The sequence below is a fragment of the Neolamprologus multifasciatus genome, chromosome 11 (genome assembly GCF_963576455.1).
Source record: "Neolamprologus multifasciatus chromosome 11, fNeoMul1.2, whole genome shotgun sequence".
NCBI classification, from domain to species: Eukaryota; Metazoa; Chordata; class Actinopteri; order Cichliformes; family Cichlidae; genus Neolamprologus; species Neolamprologus multifasciatus.
The window spans coordinates 29245646-29256699 of NC_140449.1; the positions used below are offsets into that span (position 1 = coordinate 29245646).

Sequence of the window (11054 nt, forward strand, 5' to 3'; positions counted from 1 at the left end):
TGGACATTTAGTCACATAGTAAAAGACATTTTCCAAGTTGAAAAGAAAAATACTTGTGAATTCCATGGTTGTTCTGCGTGTAAGTATTGTTTATATGCTCAGATGATGCCTATGCTCTCCAAAGTTTTACTGTACGTTAAAATGTATAATTTCCAACAATAAATGGAGAAAAGTGATTATTACTGTTTTATAGATAATATATGAAGTCAGTTGAATAGTGAAACGTCCATTATGCAGAAAATTACTTAAGCAGTAGTTACTTAGGCTGCTATGATACTTAAAATAATTTAAAGTACAATTTGCATCTCTTGTTGAGGATTCTTTTCTTCTGAGATAAAAGTGGGACATAGTCTCAATTCAGTCTTTAAGTATTTATTTGCCTCAAGCAGATAAATACTTAAACATGTACATGGATTCCCCCTCTGGCAGAAAACCACAGTCTACAAGCAGTTAGCTGTAGCCAACTTCCTGAAAGGGAAAACCTAACTTATCATTACACAGGATTATATATTGAATTGTGGTTCTATCTAATTGGTAAAAGCTTTGGGGAGAGGCCGTGGTTAAGACTTGGCCTTCCCTTGTTGGTGGACGGGCTGGTCACAACCTCTTGTCATTCCACTTCCCATGGTCAGACAAGGTCGCATCTGGGATACTAACCTCCCTCTCCTATTTCTGTATAATGACTTTTACCCTGGTTACGTGTCTACATCTCTGCACTCAATCTGACCTTCACCTTTTTTTTCTCCTAATCTAGACAGTCTAAAGATGCATGGCCCTCAGAGATGTAGGTGTAAAATCTAACTGTGTACTTGCAGAATTAAACTAAGAGCAACGGTAACAGCGGCCTGCCCAATTTGGGCTTCATCACTGCCTACCAAGCTGCAGGCAAAATCACAAAAAATGCACATAAAGTAAGATTTATAAAAATGCTCAACCTCACACTCTTTCCCTGTGAAATACCTGGAAATTAGACAAGATTAACCTCTTAAGCCCCAACGCCCCCGGATACGGGGGCAAAAGGCAGGAGATCAGTTAGGCTTGGGGCTTAAGAGGTTAAGTATCTCCGTAATACGGCCTGAACCCCAGAAAATGCACGTTACTTACAGCGTAATTGTATCCTGCAAAAACCTCAATTGTTGCCTGCAAATTACACATAAGTACGTTGTACTAGCGCCTTGTTGCCTGCAAATTTCATGCACCTTTGTCGCTCTCGAACACGTCCCACACCCCAGAAAGAACAGTGTACTTACAGTGTACTTGTTTCATTGTGTCTTGCAAAAACCTGATTTGTGGCCCTGCAAATTGCACATAAGTACAGGTTACTTGCACCTTGTTGCTCGCATATTGCATGCAAGTACAGGGTATTTGCGCCTTTATTGTAGGTTTTACAGTGTAATTGTTTCACTGTTTCCTGCAAAAACCTGACTTGTTGCCTGGAAAATGCATGTAAGTACAGGGTACTTGCACCTTATTCGTGGGTTGTGTTATAACATTTGATGGAGATATTGTCACACAAAAAGTTCTTTGGTAGGCAAATATACAAAGTATATAATAATAATAATGAATTTGCACCATATTCACTACACTTAGCTTCTTTTTTTCTGTTTATTGAATAAAATTGTATTGTCCCCGTTTTTTTTTTTAATTACACTAATGATGTAGACGTCTCAAAAGCCCACCAAAACTAATGTATTAAACACGATACACTAGACATTAAGGGTTTAACATAATTATACTACAGGTAGTCTCCTCCCCCACCTATCCTTTATTAGAAAACATTTTTGAATATGAGTGTCTGTGGCCTGCCTCGAGAGCAAAAGCAGAGTGCAGGAACATATTGTGCATTCATATTAACAGCATCTTTTTCCATGTCTCCACACAATTTTTCAAAGGGCCAGACACATCTGGGTGTAATCTGAGCTCCTAAATGTTCTCTGCTGTGCTGTGTCAGTGTGTATCTTTCCTTTTTCTTTACTCAGACACTTAATCATGTCTACTGGTTGGAAGTCGTGAATTTTCAAAAGGTCAGCTTTTCAGAAACTAAGAAAAACAACCTTGTTTTCTAGCTGGTTGCTTAAAAAAAGCTTCATTAAACTCAATGGCTGAGCATGTAATATTTTTTTATTTTTTTAATATTTTTTCATATTAGTGAGTCACTTTTAAAGAAGCTAAGTTCTATTTGCACTAAAATGTGCAGAACACAGTTGTTTATTTAACAGCATCTTAAAATTAGCAAGACAGATAGCAGCAGAGTCAAGGTAAGGGATCTTTTGAAGCTTTTCTGTTTGCTGCTTTTTGTTTGTTTGTTTGTTTGTTTGTTTTTACTTGCATAGAAGCTTTTAATTCCGTTTTTTTTTTTTAAGGTGGATCTCAACGTCTCACATTATTAACATGACAAGAGAATATCCATAAGACTCATAGTTCAAGAGTATTTTGTATTGATGTGTTTAAGTCTCCAAGAGAAAGGTCAACACAAAAGGTCGCTGAACTTCTGGGAAATTGTCTGATATTTAGGATGCTGTACATGTCAAATTATATTTGACAGGAGGAGCTGTTCCTCTCTCTCAGGGTGTTTCTTTAAAATTACCTTTCTGTGTTCACTCTCTTTTGCTGCTGGCTGTCTTCCTCTCTCTCTCTTGATTTCTCTGTTTGTCCTACTTTGCCAATATATGCATTTTATGTAAATGCCAAATGTGACTGTCACTCATTAGGTATGTACACACAATATAAAGGAAAGCATGGCTCAAGCTTGCTTTAAAAAAACAACAACTATTGTTAACCTTATTCCAAATTCTTATTATGTTTCATTCCCTTAAGGAAGTGAGGAGAACAGAACAGTTTTTCCCCAATTAAACAATAAAATGCAGACAAAACAGTGGGTGAATATTGATGGTTTCTGTTTTACTGATATGATATTAAAGCAGCTGTTATGACTATTCTACATAAATATCTGGCTTAAATCTCTATGTGTAATGTGCTGTACACTCACTAGTGCATTACACACTAATGAGTGGGTACACCTGTTCACTGCTCATAATCCAATCAGCCAGTCGCATGGCAGTGACTCAATGCACATGGCCAAGATGCCTGCTGAAGCTGAGCATCATAATTGGGAAGAACATGGCATTTTTGTTTATCCCAGATGCGCTGGTCTAAATATCTAAGAAAATTCTGATCTACTGGGACTTTCCCACACAACCATCTCTAGGGTTTATCGAGAAAGGTCAAAAAAAAAAAAGAAAATATCCAGTGAGCTGCAGTTCTCTGGACAAAGATTCCTTTTGAATGTCAGAGGAGGACGGTCAGAATGCAGGAAGGTAACAGGAAGTTAAACTAACAGCTATCATGAAGTGTGGAATTGGGACCCAAATAGTGACATTTGATAAGGTAGTTGAAAAAGTCCAAAAATACAAAATCTGCAAGGCAAAATAGAATCCAGAGTTTACAGGGAGCACACAAGTGCAGGTTAATAGATGCTGAGACAAAAACTGAGGGGGAAAATTTACCATACAAGAGAGCAGTTAAGGAAAGTGAACACAGCTGGGTTATGAGACGCAGGTGTTAATAATAAAAGACAATGAGACATGAGGGGAATTAACCCAACAAAAGACACTAGAAACAAGGAACAACCAAAATAAAACAGAAAGTGAGAACCATAACCAAACATAGGGGAGATGACAAGATGTTACAAGAAACACTGAGGACAAAAAATAAACTCTAATATAATTTGGAAATAAGGGTTTGAGGCTCCAAAGAACAAAGAAATACACAAGATGGAAACTTCAACAATAAGCAAACTAAGAATGAAACAGAAAATATTTATCAATAAACAGAAATGACAAAGCAAATTGGCTCAAAATAATAGGCAATGACTATGACAGGTCAGAATTTGGCATAAACAACATGAAAGCATAAAAGCACCATTACACCACAACCACCATCATCCTGTCTAATATTAACATTTGAGGCTGCTGATGGTAGCGTCACTTTGTTGAGCATATGTTCTTGGTGCACCTTGGACCCCTTACAATCAATTTAGAATCATTTTAAGGCAACAGCCTTCCTATTGTTCCTTTGCATGTCCATCCCTTCATGACCACAGTGTGCCCATCTTTTGATTGCTGTTTCCAGCAGGATGACACATGATGTCACAAAGCTCAAATCTTCTCAAAAGTGGTTTCTTAAACACAACAATGAGTTCACTGTACCCAGATAGCATCCACAGCTACCAGATCTCATTCTAGTGGAACACCTGGAATTGTGGTGGAATGGCCAGTTAGCATGAGGTGGCAGTAGGTGACCTGCTCAGGAGGTAGAGCAGGTCACCTACTGATCGGAAGGTTGTTGGTTTGATCCCTGGCTACTCCAGAGTGCATGCCAAGTATCCTTGGGCAAGCTACTAACCCCAAGTTGCTCTCCGATGTATCCATCAGAGTGTGAATGTGTGTGAATGTAGTTAGAAAGTACTCAGTGTAGAGAAAGTGCTTGTGAGAATGGGTGTGAATGTTGTCTACAGCACTTTAAGTAATCCAGGAGAGTAGAAAAGCGCTATATAAGAATCAGTCCATTTACCATAATAGATGTGAAGTGGACAATTTTGCAGCATGTGTAAAATGTTATTACGTCAACATGGACCTAAATCTGTGAGGAATGTTTCCAACACCGTGTTGAATCTATGCTTAGAGAAAACAGTGTCCAACCCTGTACTAGCAAGGTCTACCTAATAAACTGTAGTTTTTATGCACAGCTCACAAAGCATTATCATGCTACTCTGCAATTTCCCTCTGCTTTGTTTTTTGGCATATTTCAGCCAGCTGCTTTGGTTTAACTGGCCTTTAATTTGATCATTTTAACTTGTTAGTAGTTGTTGTTAAAAACAGACGAAAACATAGAGTGACTCGTCAATTTAGAATCATCAGCTAGTCAGAAAGACCACTCTTAAGTAAAAAAGCAATCCAATAATTTTTCACACAGTAGGCATATTAACATCTTGCAGCACCATGTGAGTTATACTATAATTGCACTGGATATGATGATTTATTAGTCGTTTAATTCTCTGTATCATCCTTGGTAGTGTCCCATCCACACAAAAAAGAGAAAGAGAACAATGGGGAACATATCGACTGACTGATTTTAGTGACTATTCTAAGAGGTGTTTCTTCAGCCTAAAGATCTTTCTGGATGCTGTATTTTATTGGGCAGTAGCATTGCTTTGATTCATACTGAGATATGGATATCGCAAATGTGTAGCCACATTAAATTAATTAGGGTCAAGACTCTAAAAACCACAACTTAAAATTATGACCACCATAAAATTCAAATGTATTGTACCTGCATCCTCTTTGTCATTTGGGGGGAAGATATTTACAGTTTGGATGAAAGCTTGCTGTGCTTAGCTTGAATGCACTTATTGTAATGGACTTGGACAAAGGTGTAGTCTATACCAAATGAATGCAAAGTAATTCCAACCCTTGCTTCTATAATATCGTAATCAAAAGCACCAGCTCCTATCTTAACGACTAAAGGGAATACTATTTTAATCTAAAAGAAAAAAAAGAAAAAGAAAAAAACAGCTTATAACCTTCAAACAACTCCTTGAAGGTATGAAACCCTGTCAAATGTCCTCATTTGGCAAACCCCTACAAAATGAGGACATTTTCACCATTAGAGCACCTCGGAGCTGTCCGAGGTGCTGAAGCTTCAGTCTGCGCCTTTGATGGATTTCCTCTGACAGTGTTCCACGTGTAATTGTGTGTGTCTCTGGGTTTGTGTGTCCTAAGGATAGGCGTTCATTGCTAACCCTGAAATTGCGTAACAATGAATTTGATTGATATGACACGCACGTCCAGGCCGTCATCTTGTGCGTTTTGTACATCCGCGGGGAGGGTTAGAGATACCAATACCTTGACACACAGCACCAATCTCTATTGATTGCTGAATATATTAGAGGACTGTGTGAGGTGTAAAAAGGCGTGAGTGGAATAGATAACAAGAAGGCGGGTTGGAATTTTCCATTCGTTGCTCCACACTCCCTTTCCCCATCTTGGCTTTTCTGTACATGTGTACACATATAGGATATATTTATTTATTCTGTCTGCTACACTAAAGCAGTTCTCTTTTTCACTGAATAGGACCCTTCCTCTGCAGTGTGAAGCAGCTGCCGTGTCCCGCATTGCAGCTCCGCAAGGACGCGGGAGGCACAGTGACTGTGCCAACCTCCAAAGAGTCATATTTCACAGTAATGATGTTTTTCGGCGGTGGCAGACGGGTGTTTAAAGGGTACAGCCTTGAGGTGCGTTAGGAGAGGAAAGGCGCCATGTTCGCCAAATGTTGCTTTTAAGCACTTGTGGTTTTATTCCGCTCTGTGGGTCCGGAAGATGTGAAGATACGGAGGGACAGCAACTACAAAAAGAGTCTATGCAAACTAGACACGAACACACCGCTAACTTGTAATGCTCTGAGATAAACGGAACACACAAGTTGGCAAAAAGACGGATAGAAAGGCACGAGTTGCACAAATTATATCCAATTTATACAGATTGGACAGACCGTGTTCACGGTGAAACCTGAAAAAATGGTAACACAAAGAAACTGATTTCAGTAGGCCTACATTAGATTAACAGTTGTTAAAACTGAGATTTATACAGAAAAAATCGCTTTCTTCTTGGTGCTTGTCTTATTATAGCCCGGGGACATGTGTGCAGGGCCTGAACGGCGGAGCGCGTAATTTACTACTTGGACATCGGGGGGGAGGGGGGTGTTTTCAGAGATTAATCCAGAGGTAGCCCTGTTTTTATTGCCTTTATGTGTGCAGGGTTTTTTTTTTTTCAATTAAAGGAAAACAAAAGATAATAGGAAGTACTGAAAAACGGATGCATTACCCCATGACATAACTCACATCTGCTCATCCCTCCATCCACTCATCCGTCCATCTCTCCAGCAGTGCAAGTATTCACTCATTCATTCCGTACACAAAATAAGAAAACAAAACATTCTTGACTCCTAAAAATAATTTGCTGAATGTATTAGAACATCACGATATATGAAGGTTACAGCAGTTACTTACCACGCAGAACAAATTTCAGCCGAGGTGACTTTCCGACGATAACCGTGGCGAAAAGCGACAGCAGTAGGAAATAATTCATCTTTCCCGTCACTCTGTAGCGTGAAGTCGATTGTGAAATTAACTAAACCGTACGAAGCGCTCCCCCAAACCCTTCTTCTTCCTTGCAGCCGCCTGACCCCCCAGATATGCCACGTCCCAGAGCCGTGAGAACGACTGCTGGTTCCGGTCCTGTCTTGTCCGTCTGTTTCTCCGGCAATTCAGTTTGGTAAAGTCGGGGTATCAGGCTCCACCTCAGAAACAAAAGGCACAGGGGGGAGCGCAGCCTTTCAGCAGGGGCGCTGGAATGAAAACTCGGACTGCAAAAACGAGCGCAAACACGTCGCTTTTGCTTTACAGCTGGCGCGTGTAGGCATTACACATTATACCTGTTGCTGATAAAAAATGATTTTCAAAGATATTTTGAATTGTACACGGTATCTCTTAAAGGTATAATGCACATTTGTGTCATCGTACAGCCTTGGAAATGTTCTAATGCCAATTAAATATATGGCAAACTAAATTATTCAAACGTCCTTAATCATAAGCAACCTAATTTTAATTCCAGTCTATTATGCACCTATAGGCATTGTAACATGATCATTACATGTCTGCAGAGGGTTTCCTTGAGGTTGATAATTCTGCAAAAGAGTCAGCATTTTCACTTAATGAGTTTTCTTTGAAAGCCTATTGATATATTTTACCCAAGATATCCAGAAACCCATAGCAACCATCAGAGAGACCCCAAATGTCTGGGATTGGAAATTTAACAGAAAAAGTATCAAGTTTTACCATCAACCAATGATGATATTTCAGCAACTCCCTCACTGTAATATCTAATCAATATGTCTCCATAAATTGCCTAAGTGCCTGAATAAGAATGAATCAGCAGGTTTACTCTGCTGCACTTGCATTACGGAAGCTAATTGACTCAAATTTGAAAAACTGAACCACTCTTAATGGTGAATGCCTCTTAGTGTAGGCAACTAAACAGATGCTTCCATTTTCATAAAATCGTTCTCGGTAGGCACTATCTAAACCTTCATCTGGGCTTCTGTGAGAAATTTCTATGAGCAGTGAGCTCCTTGGAGGGAAATCAGCAGGATAGCACATTGAGAAACAAATTAGAGGCATTCCTGTGTTTCTCTCACTGAGAAAGCACTCTATGGGCACACAGGTGGATCCTCGAAGAAACAAGCCTCTGAAATCCCGCCCACTAGGGGGGCAATTTACCATTTTTAACTTCTTTCAAAGGCCTTTACTGTCTCCTTGTGTAACCCCTTATAATCAAGGCCTTTGAGCTTAGTCAGAGAGTCACCCTCACTTGTTAATTGAAGATCAACTACACACTCATTCATAATTGGCTTTTTTTTTTTATTGAATTCACACAGGGGCACATGGGGGATATATTCTGATCCATATGTGGATTATTTATTTATTTATTATTTTTGTGTTTATGGTTATTAAAAGCATATGGAGATTTCAGATAGACTGTACACAACATACACAACTTGGGACACTCAGGCCACAACAGCTTACCATCAAATGGCAACATATTTTGCACTGTACGGTACTGTGTTTGGTCTGTATGTTTACTTATGATTATCCTTAATGGATCCACCAGCAATTTTTTGTAAGATTAAGGTTAATAGTTAAGGTTAAATTTGCATGAAATATTTACTAGAGGTAGGGCTTGGCCCAAGCTCAAAGTGATTACTTTATGGAATTGATCCAGATCTCAGTCTTGATCTGGATTCATGGAAGAAGTCTTTAACTAAATAATACAAATTAGGCAACATCATCTTGCTTTGCATGAAAATGCCACAAACCAATTCAAATCTAGACATATTTGCAAATCCAGAGGCTCAATTCATGTATGACATGGAGGAAAAAAAATGTCTGTTTGAGGTATGCGTTCTGCTTTGGTATCAGTAATGCACTGTATCTAGATTACAGTTAGCTAACTGGTTTTCCACTCTTTATGCTTTCACTCCTTATTGATCAAATAGCAATTTAACACAATAAACCCTTATGTGTTTGTTAAACAAATATCCTCGCTTAACAATGAAATAATGCATGTACTCGTTTATTTGGGTGTATAATGTTCAACCTCCAGATGGCGCCAAAAGCAGGGTTTTTAGTCTTGGTTTCATTAATGCAAACTAATACTGAAGAAGTCACTTGGAACAGTGAGGAAACGTTTCTCCCATTGAAAACGCTGAACAGTATCAACCTTTTGGGAATTACTTAAAACTAAGGATTACAACAAGGCTGTCCTGTCAGTTTTAAGACCGCCTTTCTGTCAAATTGCAGTTTACAGTTAACACAATTTACAGAAGCAAGATAAATCTGATATTTAATGATAATGAATTAACCTTTAACAGATATTATGATTAATTTGCTTGCTCATTTTGTTTTCTCCATAGTTGGACAGAAAACAAGCCTAAAAGTGTCACATAGATATTTCAAACACTGTCATCTGCATCAAAGGGTCCCAGTCCATTAATGTGTGAAGCAACCAGTTAACAACACAGTTTGTAGTCGTGGCAAATAACAATGATTTCTGACTGTGACATTTTAATAACTTATTAATTATTCTATTAAAATATTTTTAATTAAAATAAAATGAAAATTATTTAAAGATATTTTATTACCATTAAATAAAACTCACCAACTAAAATGAATCTAGTTAAGCACTTGTTTACATAGGTATAATGATCAGTTTTAAAAGTAAGCATATTAAAACTTGATTTGAAAAACTTAAAGTTTCATGTAAATTAGTATTAAATTAGCAAATACCTTGTGTGAGTATGTGCATGTGCTTATGTCTTATTTGTAATTAATTTAATTCTTCCCTTTTAGTTCAAAGGTTCTCAAGCTAAATGATGCAAAATGGTTATTTAGAGAGAGATTTACTTACGAAACACTTAAAGATTAGTGAGGGAAATAACAGTATGCTTGTTATTCTATTCTACTGCAGAATAACAGTGGAAACAGGCAATACTGAATACTTTCAGTTTTGTTTGGTTATTTCATATCACTGTAATAAAGTGACATAAAATTCTGTAATGTATTATTACTGATAGCATTGCTCATTAGTTCTTTGAGCAAGTGAAATAAAAATCCTGCACACCACAGCACAGTAATGTCAGTCCAGTGTGGCGAGAAATCTAAAATATTGAATGGATTGTGATGAGATTTGGTACAAGTCTTGATGCCCTAAAGAGGATTAGGCCTGAAAGCTTTGGTGATTCCCTCACTTGACTTTATTTTCATAGTGCCACCAACATTTTTCAACTGTGTTGTGCTGGGACAAGACCAGGATAGAACATCAAATAAAAGAACATCTAAGAGTTTAGTGATCAAACAGAGTCAGTAATTGTGACTAAACAGTCAGCACAGTAATTTACTTCAGCAGCATAAAAGAGCTATGAGTTACATGGACAAAACATCAATAAACAGAGCTGATGCCTGCCTTTTGACTGCTACTCACTCAATGTTTTAACAGTTCTTTAAAGAAACGTGTGCAGAAAGTCTGAAAAAATATTCATATTGAGCATGTCAGTATTACATATAAAGCTTTGTTGTTCATTTTCTAATGAAATAGCAAATCTTGCAATAAAATATCTGGTTGTGGTAACAGCATTTTGTTATACAATGTAGTTTTACTATTTTTTCTAGTATGCAATCATCATAAGGAGTAATCATATTAGAAATTCACTCATATCAAAAAAGCCTGCTATCTGTCTTAAGCCACCCTTTTTCTGTTTGAAAATGTAGCATCATGTTCAATTTAGGTAGAGTAATACTGCCAGCAAGGTCTTTTCTTTCTTTCTCTTTCTTTTCTTTTCTTTTCTGAGGGTCTTTTATCTAAAGGGCTGCAGAGACTGTTTATGTCCACACTAGGACAATTGAAACTGAGTCACACCTGATAAAACAAGAAAATTACAGC

General features: G+C 37.9%; 2 protein-coding genes across 5 annotated transcripts in view; one reads left to right on the forward strand and one right to left on the reverse strand.

Moving 5' to 3' along the window:
• LOC146508763 (semaphorin-7A) overlaps positions 1-7419 on the reverse strand; it is a 42473-nt gene extending 35054 nt beyond the window's left edge. The window contains exon 1 of the mRNA XM_085176789.1: positions 7067-7419. Coding sequence (XP_085032915.1) covers positions 7067-7145 — 79 coding nt within the window. The 5' untranslated portion in view covers positions 7146-7419. The remainder of the gene's footprint in view (positions 1-7066) is intronic.
• Positions 1-11054, forward strand: part of atg5 (ATG5 autophagy related 5 homolog (S. cerevisiae)) — a 445274-nt gene that overhangs the window by 269933 nt on the left and 164287 nt on the right. The window lies entirely within an intron of this gene.